Source organism: Rhynchophorus ferrugineus, unplaced genomic scaffold (genome assembly GCF_030347505.1).
Source record: "Rhynchophorus ferrugineus isolate W39M unplaced genomic scaffold, kcgeb_rfMv2 rfM1, whole genome shotgun sequence".
NCBI classification, from domain to species: Eukaryota; Metazoa; Arthropoda; class Insecta; order Coleoptera; family Curculionidae; genus Rhynchophorus; species Rhynchophorus ferrugineus.
The window spans coordinates 59772569-59793158 of record NW_027472580.1 but is presented as its reverse complement, the minus strand read 5'-3'; the positions used below and the strand labels follow the sequence as shown (position 1 = coordinate 59793158).

General features: G+C 31.0%; 1 protein-coding gene across 1 annotated transcript in view; it reads left to right on the top strand.

Moving 5' to 3' along the window:
* The window catches only part of LOC143190093 (SET domain-containing protein SmydA-8), a 44364-nt gene extending 28829 nt beyond the window's left edge, over positions 1 to 15535 (top strand). The window contains exons 3-10 of the mRNA XM_076394227.1: positions 3005 to 3145; positions 3206 to 3369; positions 6553 to 6758; positions 6814 to 7005; positions 7067 to 7193; positions 13785 to 13902; positions 14924 to 15183; positions 15236 to 15535. Coding sequence (XP_076250342.1) covers positions 3005 to 3145; positions 3206 to 3369; positions 6553 to 6758; positions 6814 to 7005; positions 7067 to 7193; positions 13785 to 13902; positions 14924 to 15183; positions 15236 to 15480 — 1453 coding nt within the window. The 3' untranslated portion in view covers positions 15481 to 15535. The remainder of the gene's footprint in view (positions 1 to 3004; positions 3146 to 3205; positions 3370 to 6552; positions 6759 to 6813; positions 7006 to 7066; positions 7194 to 13784; positions 13903 to 14923; positions 15184 to 15235) is intronic.
* The last annotated feature ends 5055 nt before the right edge of the window (positions 15536 to 20590 follow it).

Here is a 20590-nt window from a genome sequence, read left to right as displayed (position 1 = left end):
TATGTGAAAACTTTGTACGTGCCTTTGAAATTTGAGGTTTTCCCTCGATTTCTCCCTTCTCTCCAACAGATCCATACTTGGTTCCAATGGGAAGTGTACTGTTTTAAATTTTAAAAAAGAATTTTGAAAATCGGTCAATAATTGATGGAGAAATCGACGAACATACATTAAAAATATATATATAATATAACATCCTCCTTTTTCGAAGTCGGTTAAAAATGGAGCGCAGTTTGAATACAATTCTATTTCATTGTATAAACAAAGCGGCAATTTTATAAATTCGCTTTTAGTCATTCATGCTTGTTTTATAATTAGGTATTTTTATGTATGTTGAAACTGCGAAGTATCAATGTATGTAACTATTAAACAACCTAACCTAACTCGTAAATTCGATGATGTGGATTGTATTATTCTATTATTGTATTATTCAGTGTATACAGGCGCTGAAGCGCGAGTCATTGAATTTTTAAAAATGTATTTTCGACAATCATTAGATCAGTTGTTTAATTTGACAACATTTGCTGACAAAGCCCATCTATCACTTATAGTTTATGCTGCTCAGAAATGCCCCAATTATCGGTATTGATTTCAACCTGGATTTCCTGCAGATATTGAGCCTTAAGAAATTCTTCACAAAATAATTTGCATTGCGTTAGTTGTGCATCACTATGTCAGTAATACAGGAAAATAATAGTAACCAAAACTAATCGGTCATACTGCAGCAGCCCTTGGTTCTCCAATATAGTGCATGATAATGATGCTGCTGCAGTCTGATGCCGATGCTTATTCCACATATTTTCGTCTGAGGTTGTATAAAAAATCAAGTAATTTGATTAAGATACGACAATTAACGTGCAATATAGGAAACAATGCAAGAACCGAAGAACGATTGAACATATTTAAAGAATACCCAATTTTAAGAATAGAAACAAAGATATAAAAAATAAAGGAGATTTAAACAAATTTGTTGAATGAAGGGTGAACGAATTTGTTATAAACTTCTGCATTAATATGGGTTCTATATGTGAAAGAAAAAACGACAAGGTCCAAGGGGGACCTGAACTAAGATCATTGCAAATGTTTTGTAGAATATAAGGGTAACAGTATCAGAGGTTTCAACAGATGCGGAAGATTGCCAGCAGTAGAAACATGTTTTGAAGAATATTCCCAACAGTAGCGTATTGATTAAAAAGTAGAACTAGAACTTAATTCAACTATACCATATTATTGATTGCCTTTTAAATCTGGACATTTTTCCATTAATTGTTTGTAAAATAGTTGAAATTGAAATAGCAGACACTCTAAAGATTTCAACTGAGCGTGTACATCATATCATTCACGAATATTTGGCTATGAGAACACATTGTGCAAAGTGAATGCCGCGCGATCTCGCTTTTGACCAAAAACAACGACGAGTTGTGTCTGAAGATGATCAAGCGTGATAAACCCGAGCTTTTGCGTCGATATGTGACAATGAATGAAACATGGATCCATCATTTCACTCCGAAGTCCAAACGACATCAAGTGGACTGCACACGGTGAACCCGCTCCAAGACGTGGGAAAACGCAACAGTCGGCTGGCAAGGTTATAACGTCTGTATTTTGGGATGCGTATGGAGTAATTTTCATTGATTAGCTTCAAAAAGATAGGATCATCTCAAAAGAGTGCTCGCTGGGAAGAAATTTTCGTCGAATTAAGAACTGATCGCCAACACTGTGACTTATTTTGAAGCAAGGACAAATCATACTACAAAAATGGTATCGAAAAGTTGAAGGGTCGCTATAATTAGTGTAGAACTCTTGAAGGGAATTATGTTGAATAAAATAAACTAATTTTGATAAAAAAAATGTGTTTTACTCTGGTCGGCCGGGGACTTTTCAATTGACCTGTTAATATAGTCATTTAAACCCATTTTCCCTTGTTTGATCCCTAGAATAATTTAACTATACATTCAAACTTTTTTTCATCCATATGTCCATATGGTCGACTTTTATGAATGTTCATTTTACAAACCTCTTCCTTACGCTCATCATTTCAACCCTTTTTCTATCCTACCTTCTTGGGATAGAAAGGGTTGTCTACGTTGAAATTGCCATGATTGCCTAAACATATTTTTAAAGATCCATTTTGAGACCTGTTATATAAATGTGAAATGTGATTTGGTATGAAAATATTACTTCTTATACGTGAAATAATAATACAAGTTAAATATAACTTTCTATTGTATATCAATTATTAGATATTTAGTTATTATTGAGTTAAATGTAAATACACAATTCGTAATACTAATTTCCCATCAAGCTAAATTAACACCCATTAAAAGAATTACTAATATAAAATAGAGACTAAAAATATATAATTAAATCGATTAATCACTGAACAAAAAATCTTTTATCATAACATATAATTTTAAATGTTAACGTATATGTAATATATCTGTTTATATAAATTTATAGACTAAGAAATCTAAAAATAATGAACACACCTACATAATGTATAAATAAAATGTTGTCCCTGTAAATTGTATAACATAAATAATGACTTGATTATTGCCAGAAGTTTGCATATGTCTCTTCCAAAATAAAATGTTATTTGTGATAATATTGACACGGAAAAGTGAATTGTTTACATTAATTTTTACACGCTTGTGTCTAAATTTATCTCATTTATAGCAAATGTGCATAAAACTGTAATACTAAGATACCAACGAGCCATAATATAGTGATACGCAACAAATAATGATGTCTATCGTATAAATGTTTGTGCGAAATAAATCACTCCATTCACTCGTCACATACATGTTGAAAATTTGAACATTTCTAATTAAAAATCAATCAGTTGATCTTCATTTTGGCATATTTTGAATTCCATTATTTGTTAAATAAACTACAGATTTTTTGCAAATAACACTTGCTTCCACAAGAGAAGATAATAAATCTATGATATATAAATCATACGTTTATCTTTTTGTATTTTCGTATAACCAAACATAACTTGTTTTAGATATATTGTGGCTAGAAAAGATATCCACCCAGGAGAAGTCATCATCACGGAACAGCCACTAGTTGTTGGTCCTTGTACAGATTGTAAAGTTCAATGCCTGGGTTGTTATAGAGATTTGGAAAATGAACAATATATCTACAGGTAATATATACACAGAAAAGCTATTTAACGAGTAACTATTTATTGAAAATTTACTTTTAGATGTCCAGGCTGCGGATGGCCCCTTTGTTCCAAAAAGTGTCCAGGTCGCAAGCGACAACATGGTCATACACAAATAGAATGCACCATTCTACAGGAATGCAAATCAGCTCTATATTTAAATTATAATGATCTTAAAAGTATGCGTGTAAACTTTCAAGTTATAGGTAAGGAATCAATAATTCAATTCTTTTTATTTGATACATTTATCTATCTATTTAAATTATCTATTCAAATTAATATAATACAACATAAAAGATAATGATCAGTGGATACGGTATTTGTTAAGATTATTTTAGTATTTGTAAATCTCAAAATGTTTTCAAAGTTTTCTCATTTTGTAATGTGGCTAAAAACTCGACTTTATAGAACTGAATGTATGCTGCTAGTATTTATCGACTATTCTTGATGTTCTTGTATCCGAATTTAGTTATTATTCCTCCATTTTCTCCTATGTACACTTTCCTACTATCACAGGAGACTTTATACACATATCTAGCGACCTCTAGTGGGCCTCTTTCAACTTCGGGGGCATCTTATGTATGGCGAAATGTGACTTTTTTTGTTTTTGTCTTGATAGTTTCTTCAAATCTTCAATTCTTCTTAATAGTTCTTTTTCTTTCATATCTTCCTCTGCTTTACTTTTAATGGTAGATGGTGAACATTGAATCTTATTACTCATTTATTTACTTTATTTCCCGAGCTGTAGCATCTTGAAGAAGGATAGGTCTGAACTGATTAAGTTAGTTAGCAACAAAGCAAAGGTCGAAATACAAACATTGGCAGAAAAAGTAATAAATCTCGAAAATGCTATTTCGAATGTTTCATTATTAACGTCTATGTATACATACGTAGACTATACATTCAAAATTGTATTAGTAATTGCTTTGCAATACACTAATACGATTACAATATGTCCAAATGATAATATAAAAACATTCCATTGTGGAATAAATATCGATCGTCTTGGGTTTTAGATAAGTACTGTTACCAATTTTATTACAATGTAACTTTCCGCATATTGCTTATTTCATTTCAATTATGTGGAAAAAAATTTAATGAGGATTTATATTTTACATTATATGTTATAAACGAAATATTTTTTAATAAACATAGTGAATTAACTTTCACAGTTTTATAGATTATAAATATTATAATATTGAACGTTAACATTAAATGACATCAATCGCAACAATTCAAAATCGAATCATTTAGTTATATTTGTGTTTTATTGTGGATTTTATTGTATACATTTATGTATATGTTTTTTAGGTATATGTTGAGTATTGTTATGTTGTAAAACAATTTTATCATGTGTCTGTATGCGTGGTAACCAGTATTATTTTAATGTTAATGCAATTGGTAATCTGTTTATTAATTGATTTCAATTAATACATTGTTTAATTTAAACTTAAACCTCATCCTTGAACTTCTCTGCCAGCCATATTTTTATTCAATTGTATAAAAATTATAAACTTTACAACTTCAAAATAAGATTCACATATCTATATCGAATAAATTGGTTCACCGTTACACACGATATATTTTTAAAACCAATCTTTGAAGTAAGTTAAAAAAAAGTATTCCTTACCTCTGCATTTTCATTTTATTACCTCGTAACCGTCAGTCATCTTGTCATCTGTGTCAATAACACCTATGGTAATAGTTAATAGCAAATCTAAGTTATGGCTATTGATATATTTCGACTTCGAATTTCTTCTATTCTAAAGGTGTTTTAAATTACACAAAAGAGTAAAACTCTGTATAGCACATGTAGCTTTATGTGGACATAATATACTTATGTTTAACATAAATCAAATATGTGAGACTTGGCTAGCATGTATACCCATAAACAAACTATAATTTACTAACATAGTTTCGATCAATTTCTATAAATTTAGAGAGGAATGCCAGACGAACGTTTGTCTACAATTACTAAGCCAAACTATAGTCATACTGCCGTGACGTTATAGAGTTCCTTTAAACAAATGGGTTGCCAAATTTATAGAATCAAAAAAAGCAAACGGTGTTTTAATTCAGGATATACTAAATAAAATTTTCATTTACTTGCTTAACGATAAACTACAGTAATTGTTTGATGGATCCATGAATCAATTTTATAACCTGATATTTATTTTTGGATCAAAAACAACTCAAATATTATTATAGTGAAGCGATCTAATGCAATTTAAGAAATATGTTACTAAATTAAAAACAGGAGATCTAAAAATATAGTGTGTCTGTATCTAATCTAATATTACTAAATATACGAATAGTTTTAATAGTAATTAATATCATAACATCATTAAAATGTACTTGATATTTATTTATCGGCATATTCAATAAGTTCGCGGATATAAAACATTAATTTTAGAAAACAGAAATGAAAATATAATATAATTTTACTAAACTTCAAAACATATCTTAAAACATATTTAAATAAACTATATATTAATTGATGCCTCCCATCGCCTTAATAGTTTTTCGGAAAATGCTTTTTTCGTTTTCACCTCAGTTGATTAAAATCCTTCTTACAAAATAATTTCTCGAGAATTAGTTATTATTAATAATTTCTGTAAGAAGAATTAGAAGCTAAATATATCTTAGAAACTGCGTGTCCAAGCAGTTTGTTTCTTAATCAGTTGATTTTAGCAGTAGGTTGTTATGTATTCTGTAATAATTGGCAGAATGTAACAATGTTTACATTATCCTGTTTCTACTTTGATATTCTGAAGTTATTGATTTAATGCTCGATTTAAACGCATCTATTGCAATCTTTCATGATATTCTCGTTCGGTTTAATCCCCTATTCCATGTTTAACTTTACTACATCAGAGTTCGTATTTTTTTCATACCGCTTTAGCATCTTTTATCTTTATAAACATCCTCAACAAGAAATTAGCGTCTTCAAGCATTAAAGAATCATGATATGTTCTTTCACTGAATGCTTGTTCCCTTACTAAAATTATATGTAAACAATCAAAGTGACCTTATACCGTAGATTTCTAAATATTAAAACAAATAACTATCTATATAAGGTTATATTGTTGGGTCCGCTGGCTAACATTTTCTCCTGTCAGCATTGGCCTTTTAGAATAAAATATTTCAACAATAAAACAAATACTATAAATAGTCACAATAGTTTCCAATAAGTGATTTTGTTGTGATATGCAGTTATCGAAAAATATTTAAAGATATAAATAAATATTTATATATAAATATATAAAAAGACTTCAGAACTCTATTGCAGCACCGCCTGGTGGGTTCGGTTATGAATCTAAACCATTCTGAAATCGACATAATATATATAATATAATATATATATATATATATATTACTTCTTATTTTAGTTCCATTAAGATGCTTGATACTAAAAACAACAGATCCTAGTAGTTACGCTATATTGATGGATATGGAAAGTCATAATGATATAAGACGAAACATTCCTGAGTTGTGGAATCTTAACCAAACCAGAGTTGTAGATAGAATCATAAAGGACTGGGGATTAACTGAATTTACAGAAGATGAAATTCATACTATCTGTGGCATATTAGAAGTAAGTTGTTTTGAATTAGCACTATTATTGTTTGTATTTATAATATTTATTACAGGTAAACGCTTTTGAAATTGGGCAAGATATTAATATAAGAGGTTTATATCCAACATCTTTTCTACTATCTCATGACTGTGTTCCAAACACCAATCACACAGACCAAGAGGGTACATATCAGTTAACCATAAGAGCAAGCACGAATATTTTAGAGAGTCAACCAATAACTTTAAGCTATGCTTATACTTTACAAGTTAGTTTTTAAAGAGATACAGTAAATATTACTCAGTTATTGATAACAAATATTATTTTAGAGTACACAAAAACGAAGAGAACAGTTATTAGAAAACAAATTTTTTGAATGTAGATGTAGAAGATGCTCTGATCCAACTGAACTGGAGACATACATAGGAGCTCTTATTTGTCCAAAATGTGATAATGGTTAGTAATTCATTCTTAACAAAACGTTAATTAACACGTCAATTCAAAAGCCATGGCGCTACTGGAATTAAATCGATTTTTTTTTAGTTAACCCTAATTCTCAAAAGATGCGTGTATAAATTTGACAGCTGTCAGATCATTGGTTTATGAATTATAGCTTTTTGAGTGAAGCAATTTTTGTTATTGTTAATGAAATGGATAAAAAGGAATTTCGCGAGTTGATAAAATATTGCTTTTTGAAGGGAAAATATACAGTTGAAGTAAAAACTTGGCTTGATATCGACTTTCCGGACACGGTCCCTAGAAAATCAACCATCAAGGATTGGTATGCAAAATTTAAACGTGGTGAAATGAGCATCGAAGACGGTGAACGCAGTGGACGCCCAAAAGAGGTTCTTACGGACGAAAACATTACAAAAATCCACAAAATGATTTTGAATGACCGTAAATTGAAATTGAATGAAACAGCAGATACTCTCAAGATATCAACTGAACGTCTACATCATATCATTCACGTATATTTGGTTATGAGAAAGCTATGTGAAAAGTGGTTGCCGCGCGAGCTCACTCTTGATGAAAAACAATGACGAGTTGATGATTCGAAATAATGTTTGACGATGACCAAGCGTAATAAACCCGAGTTTTTGCACCGATAAGTGACAATGAATGAAACATGGCTCCTTCATTTCACCCCGAAGTCCAATCGACAGCCATCCGAGTGGACTGCATACGATGAGCCCGTTTCAAAGCATGTAAAAACGCCACAGTCAGTTGGTGAGGTTATGGCGTCTCAATTTTGGGATGCGCATGGAATAATTTTCATTGAATACCTTGAAAAAGAAAAGACCAACAACAGCAATTATTACATGGCGTTATTGGACCGTTTAAAAGACGATATCGCCGAAAAACGGCCGCATTTGAAAAAAAAGAAAGTGCTGCTTCATGCAAGACAATGCACCGTGTCACAAGTGAGTAAAAACGGTGGCAAAAATCCATGAATCGGGCTTCGAATTGCTTCCTCATCCACCATATTCTCCAGATCTGGCCTCCAGCGATTATTTGCTGCTCTCAGATCTAAAAAAAATGCTCGCTAGGCAGAAATTTTCGTCGAATGAAGAGGTGATCGCCGAAACTAAGGCCTATTTTGAAGCAAAGGACAAATCGTACTACAAAAATGATATGAAGTTGGAGGGTCGCTATAATCAGTGTATCACCCTTGAAGGGAATTATATTAAAAAAAAACTAATTTTGCCAAAAAAATTTGTTTTACTATTGTAGGCCGGGGACTTTTCAGTTGACCTATTACTATCAGATAATCATTTTTCTTCATATGTATGGTGAAGGACTTAATTGTTTATAACTTAGGCAACATCTAATTATACTGTAGTAATAATATATATTAGGTGCTTGCATGTATTCTGAGGTTTTTCATTTTAAAGAGGTGTTATCAATATCAAAATGTATGCCATTACATACTACTCGTTCCTTTGATTTGAGCGATCCTATAATCGATCCGTTTTCGCACGTCTTCAGCATCCCGAAACCATATTCCAGCCAAATCATGGTGCATCGATCTGAACAATGGTAATCAGGAGACCTTGCGTTTAGTGAGTACGCCGATGGCGGCAAAATGTCCTGTTCGCGCTGCAACAGTGTGTCCTTCAAAACTCTTGCAACATATTGCTGAGCGTTGTCATGCAAGAAATTACTTTGTGTCAGTTGCTCGTTACCGCTGGTTTTTTTTGCAACAGTACGTTCAACAATTTGTTCAATTTATATCGCTAGACGTGCGGTAACAATTTCATTCATTATTCAGTTCATAATACAATACACCTTGTTGATCCCACTACATGCATAGCAAGGCATTATAGTCACGAATATTTCGCTTGGGTGTTGATGTGGGTACTTCTCCTGGACTGACCTATGACTCAGACGGAATGCACTACAGAAAATTGTATTTTTGCCGAGCAAGCAAACCGTTGATACAATTCGGAATGACATTTTCAGTCAAGTCATGTGACTGAAAATATAAACGTTCATCGCAAATAAACATCTGGAAACACTTAGTTCATCAACTACTAAGGTGACCGAAAGTTTTCTAAGAGTTTGAACTGGGTTTGCGGCCAATATGTCTTGCCGTTCATTGCAGATTCGAGCTTTTTTAACCCGAGAGGTTCAACTATAACCGTTTTGATGGTTCAAGCATTCAGATTCAGATTCAGATCAATTAGACAGAACCATTATACGTTTCTGAAAATGTTGGATAGGTTTTGGCAATAAACTTGTAATAATACTGTATTACTCAATTATACTAATGGAAAACTGTTTTATTTTTTTTATATAAATAAATATCTAAGCCATCGAATTTGGTGTGACGGAGTTGGATCCAAACTGTTGGGTTACGTTGCTGAACTGTTTTCATTGATACTTCGCATTTTTAAAAATAAATATCGCTGATAAAAATACATGGAAGCATCTATTTAAAAATATTTCTCCTAACATATATAAACGTTTAAGATCATTAAAATTATACTTTTGAGTGCTTCCGGTATTTATTCTATTCTATTTCTCAAGTATCAATCTTATATATGTTATATTAATGTTATACATTCTGCCATAACACAATATATTTTAAAGCCTTCAAAGCAGACTTCTGAAATAATACACTTATTGCAACGATTTCAGTTTTTGGCTCGAATTATCTTTTGATTTTTTAATGACTTAAAAAGGATTCTTCAAAGTGGCAGTTTAAATTTTTGAAAATGACAGAATTCGGTTGTTGCCTTATCAGATAAATACGATGGTTATTCGATGGTATTTGTTCAGAAGTTCATATAATCTTCTTGAAATTAAACTTGTTAAAAGTTACGTTGTAATGAGTGATATTCAAGAATTTTCTTCCTACAAATCTAGTATTCTTTTCCTAATTTGTTATCTTTAACGCACTCAATCTTAAAATATAATTTTATGTTACCATTTATTTTAATTTAACGATACTAATTTCAGTTAAAACAGAATCGATCACTATATACATATTAATTTTTTTTTATTATTTAATTAATATATTGTTACTAGCCGTTTCCATCTAACCTACAATTTGTCTTTATGATAACTTAAATCTAGGTATATAAGTAGGAGGACCCATCGGCCCTATCTCAGTCTCTGGTGAAATAATGTTTATACGTGTCACTGCTGAATTTTTTAATATATACACCTCACTAAACAACACCACAGCAGATTAGATGGTTTGATTATTTTGAGTTTGTGTCCTATTCTGGTGGTATCCAATAGTTGTAATATTTCAATATTCGTGTGAGAATGGAGTCTTTCCGCATGCCCCCTTGCAATTATCTTGATTTCTTGACTGACTGTGGGTATCTGAAGGTCTCGATGTAGATAATCAGTCCTATAGTATTTGGGTGCACCCACAATACCTCTCAGGACTTTGTTCTGAAAAATTTGTGTTTTATTTATGTTACTCTTTGCAGAACATTCCCATAATTGAACTCCGTATGTCCATATAGGTTTCAATATTTGCTTATATAATAGCAATTTATTATGTACTGATAATTGTGATTTTCTTCCAATTAGCCAGTACATGTTCCTATATTTCAATTCCAGTTCTTTTCTTTTCTTCTTTATATGTTCCTTCCAGCGAAGTTTTGTATCGAGATTCATTCCAAGATATTTAGCGTTGTTGCTATATGTAATGATAGTATTATTTAATGTTATGGGTGCTTGTACGGTCTGTTTATAGGTGAACTGCACATGTACAGATTTACTTTCATTAATTCTTATTTTCCAAGTTTGTGTCCAATTATTTATACTATCACTGGCCTGTTGTAATCTTGATGAGGCTTCTTCACTATTGTCTTCGACAGCTATAACAGCAGTATCTTCAGCAAATGTAGCCATCGTAATATTTTTCGTTTGTGGTATATCAGAAGTGTAGAGTAGATAGAGCATTGGTCCCAGTACACATCCTTGTGGTACACCTGCTTTAGAATCTTTTATTGTAGAGTAAGCTTCTTCTTGTTTGACTCTAAACATTCAGGTTGTATTGTATGATTTTAATAGTGCGATGTGTTGTTTTGGTAACATTTTCTGTAGTTTATGAATAAGGCCTTCATGCCAAACCTTACCGAAAGCTTGTGCTACATCTAAAAATATGGCTGAGCATACTTTTTTTATTTTCGTAGGCTTTTTCAATAAAATCTGTTATTCTGTGGACCTGGTAAATTGTTGAGTGTTTGTTAATAAACCCAAACTGGTGTGTTGGTATTAGGTTTTTCCTTTATATGATCGGTTTTATTCTTTTCAACAGAAGTTTTTCAAAAACCTTATATATAGTAGCAGTAATATAGGTGACTTCCCAGGTTTTGGGATCATTATAATTTCCGCCATCTTCCTAATGTCTTGGACATGTTTTAATCTAAATGCTGAATTGATCAAGTTGGTGGGTTTTATAATTCCCTTTCTTGGTAGTTTTTGCAGTAATTATCCTGTTATTAAATCGTAACCTGATAATTTCCTGGGGTTAATGTCAATTTTAATAACTTTGGTTAACTGTCTCGGCGTGACTAATTCAATCATCGAATTTTCAGCTTCTATGTCCGACAAATTATGTTCAATATTAGTTTCGTTTGGTTTGAAGGTTTTTTCAAATATTCAGAAAATGCTTCTGCTTTTTGATGATTGTCACGTGCCCAATTCCTACATGGCTCTCTTATAGGTGAACTATGTAGACATGAGCACTTTAAATATTTTATGGCTTTCCAGAGTGAGTAATCAGTGTCTTTACCATCTATTAAATTTTTCAGATAGTCATTTATGGTTTTGTTTTTAATTTTCAGTATTTCTCTTTTTAGTCTTTGGGTTATATTATTTAAACTATTTTTATTATCAGGTATTCCGTTTTGTTGCCATTTTTTTCGTAATTTACGTTTTTCATCTACCATTTCCTTCACTTCTTTTGGATATTTAATTGCTTTAGTTGTACTCTTAATTTCTGAAGTACTATTCCAAGCAGCTTGTTGAATATCTACTACGAATTTTTCTGCTTCAAAATTTAATTGTTCAGTTGTCTTGAGGGGTACATGTAGTTGAATTCGTTTGTTCAATTCTTCAGCAAATCCTTCCCAGTCTGTTCTCTTGTTTGTTAACGTTTTTTCTTTAAAATGTTATTGTTAGACTTTTTTTAAAGCCGCATTTGTGACACAGATGTTGCACTTTTGTTTCGTTTCACTGACCGTCTCTCCGAACAAGTCTTTACTCTGTGGAAGTCAAACGTCGACTAACCTATTAAATGATAATTGATAGGTAATGGCTTGTTGTGGACTAAAATTGTTATTTTTGGTCTTTCCTTTTTTTTAAATATTTGTCATATTTAAGCATTTAAGCCCATTTTGGTTTAGTTCTGCGATAATTTTTTCACTTTTAGCTGTTGATGGAAGCCCTCTTGCCATAACTTTGATGTCTCTAGTTTGTTTGTCTTCATAAGAGTGCCATTGCAGTTTCAGCAACTCTAAACTATCTATTACTTTTGTGAACGTTGTACGACATTCGGCGTTCAGTTTTATTTATCCATTATTTAGTACCGTTGCTTTGAATACTATATAGTTAAATCTCAGTGATTCGCATAGCAAGTCAAAGTCTGTAACATTACTTACAGTAATTGGGGGTGGCCTAGGCATTCTAATTTCTTTATTTTGTTCATTATTTTGTTTTATTTTTATTTGCTGTAGTGAAGATCCTGGAGAATTATTTCTTTTTATTTTTTTATTTTTAACCGCTATCCAGCCTACTTCTTTCTGCAATTCTTCTTCAGCTGTTTCGAATGTGACAATTGGACTGCTTTTGTTGGCTTGATGGTTTATCATTGTTTTGTCCTTGTCCTCAGAGCTTTGTTTATTTAGTTGTAGCTGGAGGGCATTTATTTGTTTTTGCATATTGGTTAATGCAATTTCAAGACTCTCCCGCGCCGACTTTTCGTTCATTCACGCATTGTAGAGTGCCTGTTTGTTCTGGATTCTAGTTGTGTTCTCTACATTCAAAACTGCAATATGTGATACGCCTGATGTCGATATTTCCATTTTATCTATTTTTTGTACAGTGTTCTTCTCCATATTTTTTTTATATATTTTTGAAAAAATACTGTTATTTTTATGTTTCAAATTATCCTACGCCGCATTTGTGGTCCAGATGTTAAGTTTTCGACCTTTAACGTTTTATGGAATTTTGCATTTATTTTCTACTGTACTGGCCTTTTTTCCGATCACCCTTTCACTTTTTCACCAGTCTTTAAAATATTATTGTTAGACTTAGCTGCATTTGTGACACAGATGTTGCACTTTTGTTTTGTTTCACTGACCGTCTCTCCGAACAAGTCTTTACTCTGTGGAAGTCAAACGTCGACTAACATATTAAATGACAATTGAAATTCTAGTCGTCATAATAGAAGACAGTTATGCTAATTTAGTAACAAAATAATAACATTGACAATTAATTCTCAAATTATCACTATACTATTACTTTATTGACAGCTTGTATATAATGTTAAAATATTGCTATATTTATATGTGTTTGTTTTAGGTTTAGTACTGTGTAACAACCCACTAGATTTTAAATCAGCATGGAATTGCGTCAATTCAACAAAATCATGCCCTGGATATTCTTTAAGTGCACAATCACATAAATTATTAATGAACAGGTACTACAATTATACATAATTATTATATCTTTTTCTATATATATTCTTAATTATCTAACTAAACTTATTCTAATTATTGTATTCTTAATGAATCAGTTATAACACACCACTGCCAGACTCCAGTTTGAGAAGCAACATGACATATGACATAAATTATGTCATTCATAGTATTAGATACGTTTGTATTGATTTTTGTAGATAATTTATCTTCAAAGCAAAGGATAAAATAATTTTGTATCTTGTTTTTAATTGTTTGTTAATAGGAAATAAATTGTTAAGCCACAACAGTGACTTGAACACATTTTACACTAAAGAAATTGACTTGTTGATTATTGAATTGAAATTAGTTATTGACTAGTATGCTACATTTAAAAGAATGTCATACAAATACCACTGGTGTTCTCTTTGGTGGCCTAAGATTAAAGGTTGTTCAGGACAATAGTCGATTTTTTTGCTGTTTTAGAGACATTGCCGAAGTTAAGGAAATAATTTTGAACAATCATAAATTGAAGATAGATAAAATAAATGATAAAGATGAAGTTAGAGATATTGAAAGGTAATGCGTATACAATTCTAATGTGTATAAGAAAATACGAAAATATAATCAGGTGTAATTTGTTCCTGAAGAAGGTGCAACGAACGCTCAAAAAAAGAACAATAATACGTTCATGATTCAAAACAACGTTTGAAGTTGTTTATGTAAGGAGAAATAAGTTATCTATTATGTCAGTATGTAACGACCCGAATGTGAATCTCGAATCCATTATTATGCATCCGTACAAAAGCCGTCCAAAGCAGCTAAAATCAATTTATTCTACAACAATGGCATCCAGAATTTAGAAAATATTAAAATGAGTTTGTTATTCTTGAAAGAATGATTAAGAACGCCCAGTTTATTAAAATATGTTATACTTAGACTGGAGTTTTGTTGTCTGATGTGTTATTACGAACATATTGCTCTAATATTATAGTTACTCTTCTTAATCATAGCTGATATGTTACTAATTACTTCATATTTTAGGATAACTAATGAAGTTGACCAAATCGACAATAATGACATTGAATCTTTAGAACATTTCCTGCATAAATATAGAAATGTTTTACATCCTAATCATTATTTATGCCTAGGAGTCAAGGTTACTTTAAGTCAAGTATATGGCAGGATAAATGGTTATCTCATTCATCAACTTAAAGAAAACCAGTTAATTAGAAAAAGAGAAATATGTAGTGAAATTTTGAAGGTGTTTGATGTCATTGAACCTGGCTTTACTAGAATTCGAGGTATACAAATAATATATCATTAACAAATTGTATTATAATGAATTTATTTTAGGAGTAACACTTTATGAAATTCATGCACCATTAATGATATTATTCACCAGACAAATGGAAACTCAATCTTTGAATAAGGCAGATATCAAAATGGCGCTGAAGAAAATACTAAGGTATCTCGCGGAAGCCAAAGTGATCCTTTCGTATGAACCTGAATATTCCGCGGAAGGTTTAATGGGAATAGCTGCAAGAGATGCTTTATTGCAAATTAAAGACTGGGAAAAAATTGTTGGTAGAATTAGGTAGTTTTATACTGATTTTTGTATCTAAATATATATAATATATAATGTGATAATTACAATATTGCTCTTTTTGTCCTCGGCCTGACACATAGATGGCGCTACTAGAATTAAATCGATAAATAGATAAGTTTTTTAGTTAGCCCTAATCCTCAAAACATGCGTGTATAAATTTGACAGCTGACCATTAGTTTATAAATTATAGCATTTTTTGCAACTTAGTTTAGGCAACTTTTGTTATTGTGAAAAAAAAATGGATAAAAAGGGATTTCGCGTATTGATAAAATATTGCTTTTTGAAGGGAAAAAAATACAGTTGAAGCAAAAACTTGAATTGATGCCGAGTTTCCGGACACTGCACCAGGAAAATAAACCATCAAGGATTGGTATGCTAAGTTTAGACGTGGCGAAATGAGCACCGAAGACGGTGAATGCAGTGGACGCCCAATAGAGGTTTTTACCGACGAAAACATTTAAAAAATCCACAAAATGATTTTGAATGACCGTAAATTGAAATTAAATGAAATAACAGGCACTCTAAAGATATCAACTGAACGTGTACATCATATCATTCACGAATATTCAAAAACAACGACGAGTTGATGATTCGGAGCAGTGTTTGTAGATGATCAAGCATAATAAACCCGAGTTTTTGCGTCAATATGTGACAATGGATGAAACATGGCTCCATCATTTCACCCCGAAATCCAACCGACATTCATCCTGTGTGGACTGCACATAATGAACCCGCTCCAAAGCGTGGGAAAACGCACTAGTCGATTGGCAAGGTTATGGCATCTGTATTTTGGGATGCATATGGAATAATTTACATTGACAACCTTGAAAAAGGAAGGACCATCAACATCGACTATTACATAGAGTTATTGGACCGTTTGATGGACGAAATCGCCGAAAAACGGCCACATTGGAAGAAAAACAAAGTGCTGCTTCACCAAGACAATGCACCCTTGAAGGCAATTATGTTGAATAAAAAAACTAATTCTGCTAAGAAATGTGTTTTACTATGGTAGGCCGGGTACTTTTCAATTGACCTGTTAATATATTATAAGTATGAATAAAAGTATAAAGACAAATAATAATATTTAATAAGAAAGTAAAGTGTCAAATATTAATTAACGTTGCTATTTAAAACAACAGCTAATTGAAAAATAAAGTGAAAAGAGACACAATAAATACAAAATATAAACTTTTCTCTTCTAGAACTTTAAAAGGTGCTCCACATATATATATTAGGAAATTTAAACATTATATTTCACTACAAAACATCCAAATAAAATTAAAACCACTATCTAATCTGACATATTGCAATTTTTTGCCATATGGAACTCAATAATATAATTTCAAATGGGATTATAATGAAATGTTTATTTTTTAAAGAATTAAATATAATATATCTAACCATATCATCTTCATATAATATTCATCATAACATTTCATGTTCTGAAACATTTATTAGATATTAAATAATTTGGGTAATAAATAAAAAAATTGGATTGTGGCATAATTTACGAATGAATTATTTACATACAATTATATAGATTCCTGGAACAGTTAAATAAAATAAAATACAACAGTGGCAGAATAATAAAGAGTTATCTAAATAACATTAAAGTATAACAATTAATAGCTACACACAGGCAATCTGTTTCCAATAATTTATGTAGAAACACACATAGTTGTGTTATAATTTACATTTTCCAAACCTCTCAATTTACTTTCTCGGATAAATATTTCGAGAAGTTAAGATAAATGATCTGTGGGGATCAATTCATCTATGTACAGCAATCATAATGAAATATTTACTATTTAAATTACAATTGGGAATCGTATCTTGGTTAAGAAATACTCTTACAACCATCCGGTCTGAAATGCACAACAATATTTATATTTATGTTATGAGTTCATAATCGATTTCTTTAAGTTTATCATTGTTTATTTTATAAAACTTCTAGGTTAGGACAGGATATGTTGGAAAATAATTCAATATAATTTAACCGTCACATCCTGTAAGATAATTTTGTTGCCGTTTTCATATATTTAAATGGACTATTTTTACCGTAAAAAGTATAAAAATGGCGTTATACATCAAATTTTCTTAAAATTATACACAAAACTGCAACCAAATATAACCAAAACTATCCTGTAAAATTACGGACCAAAGCATAGAACCAAATGCAATTAATCAGTGGGCTGTTCAGTTCTCCGGTAGTTCAGAAGCATATTTAATTTCTCATCTCAAAGATATACCTGCCGTTTTGTAGATCCAGAAGGGTGCTTAAAAAACACCGAAAAATAAAAGGTGTACACAATATCTCAATCAAATAATGAGTAAACTAAATGACATCTATGCATGGCCCTGCTGAAAGCCGTTTTGTTGGCAATAGCTCGAATATTCTGAAAACTTTCATCGGGCTAAAAAAAACTTCAAGGAAAACCTGCAAATAAGCCCATAAGAGTTTAGGTGTAATAAGTGAGAAGGCTTTTGTTATATCTATAAAAATAAATAATAAAATTACGAAACATCAATACTATACTCAATATACCATATGCCATAGGTATATGCTATTTATACCCAGCCTTACATGCCATGTTTTAGTTCATTATATCTAAACGAAAATCGAAACGAAACGAAAATTATCATCAGACAATAAGGAATACAGAGTTGAACAAGTCTGGTTCATGGAAGATATCTGACCGAGATTAACGAAGATAACAGCGTCAAGTAGTACTATCTACTACCCCTAATACGGTATAATGACGAAATGAAAAAACCTCCTGGTTATTCACTCACCTTCAACCCCAAAAACCTAACATACAATTTAAGTAGATTAATGATAGAGAAACAATTTAGAATTCAGGACACTGTACGTACGATAATTCTATTTAAATATAGGTTTGACAAATATAATTAATATATATCCTAGGGATTTCAAACATCTACATCATACAAAAACTCAAAATGAAGAAAAACTAGAAAAAATTTAACTACCACCAACTAGCCAATTACGTTTTGGCAAGTATATCAGCAACCAAAAATGATGAATCTATTTTAATTTTCATTCAAGACCATAATAGTATACTCAAATCTCATCCAGAGTGATTCAAGATAATTATTTAAAATTACGTTTAAATGTAGTTTCGATTGAACAATTCTATATTCAGTGCAAAAGTAAAACGACGTGGCGACTGTCGGGACTCTATAGACAACCAAAAATTCACCAGCAAGGAACAAGCGGTTTGCAATCCGTGAAATATTTCCAGATTGTAGAATATTATAATCATCATGAATAACACAACATAATTAGTATTTGTAGATTACAGAGAAACAAACAAGATCCCATTGGATAATTGAGCACATGCCCATTTAATAAAAAAATATTTAAATTTTGTTTTGTCATATATGATGTTTTATAGATTTATATTATATTACCGTTATTAATTAACCTTCCTTAATTAATTTAAAATTATTGCTTAAGCTATTTCTCTTTGTGAACCGATTCGTAACCATGGGATTACAATTATTAATATTTTAAAAGAATTAGTGGAAACGAATAACATGGATTAATAGATAGCTGTGTTGCTGAATTATTAATATATATTTAAAATATAATTTATGTACAAAAGCATTTAACTGAGGTTTCAAACCATCAAGGAAAATTTAAAAAATAAAACTAAATTTATGTCAAATATGGTGTATTCAACGATAAACTTCCTTTGCATTTGTGTTTTAGACACCACTTTTAGTCTCAAAATGTACCTTGTACTATCTCGTAAGTTTATGTTTTTCATTTAGTAGCATCCATTAACTTTACATACTCCAAAAATGTACAATATTCTCCGGAACTTTGTCAGAACTGCAACACATTGCATTATCATATAATAAACATAATCAGATATATATTATTAAAATATGATGCGAAGAACAAACCAATTATTTGCTAGACCTTATTTGTTTCCCTATAGACTATTGTTTGTCCAAACAAATAATGAGGGTAATGGTAATGGTGATATTTCTAATTTTACAGGAAAGTTCATAAACTTTTTAGATGATTAATATTTTACTATACCATTTGTGTTGTAACCATGTGTGGGTTGGCCATCAAGAAAATACATTTGTATAGTTGATAGTCTGTGAAAATCATACAGCGAACAAAGTCCGTTAAATGGGTTGATGATCATCGATAAAGGGAGGTTTCTTCGAGAAGTATCACCCTAGGTGATGAAACTAATCTTAACCTCGATGCTTCCACTAATTATTGTAATTGTATCACATGTGATTATGAATAAACAAACTATTCACATCGAGTGATTGTTGTGGATGTTGGGTTAAAATCACCATTAGATCCTACAAATAAGACTAGTCAAACAGGGACTGCTACTGATTCTTGATAACAACCCACTATTTAAATTCGATGGTTATCGATATAGACGACTCGAAGTCCTTTCAGTAAAACGACGCAGCACGGGCTATACAGTCACAAAAGCAATTATTTAATTATATGAACCATTATCTCTGTAACTTGAAAACTTGGTCGGTTACTATTTATAGTATGATGGGCATGATTCCATGATTAAAAAGCCAAGAGACCCTATTCCATATCATTTTTTACATAACCTTATCTTATTTATTTTATAATTCAGTATTAAAACAATTTTAACGAAGTAAATGCGTTTTCTATTTAATTTCTGAACTTTTAATCTTGACAATTACAAATTTTTGTGGGTGCATATTGTTTAAAAAATTAAAAATTCATTTTATTATATAAAATTTTATATTTTAGATGAGTAGACGTTGAAAAAATAAGAGAAAATCAAAAGTGTTATTTACTTTATCCAAATTTAAATGATCTTTATAATACATGGATAACGTCTAACGAAAACACTACCACTAAAGTTGTTATCTGCTAATAGGTTTCCAATACGACCTAAATAGCTCCGTTTTCTAACCATTACCTCATTTAATCAATGAAATGCAAAGAAAGTAGGTGCGTCCAGGAAAATCAAAAAAATGGTATATAAGTGCGAAATTCATAAATCATTTTTGATTGTTATTAAATAGGTTTATCGGGCAAAAACGCATATATAAATTGTAAAATA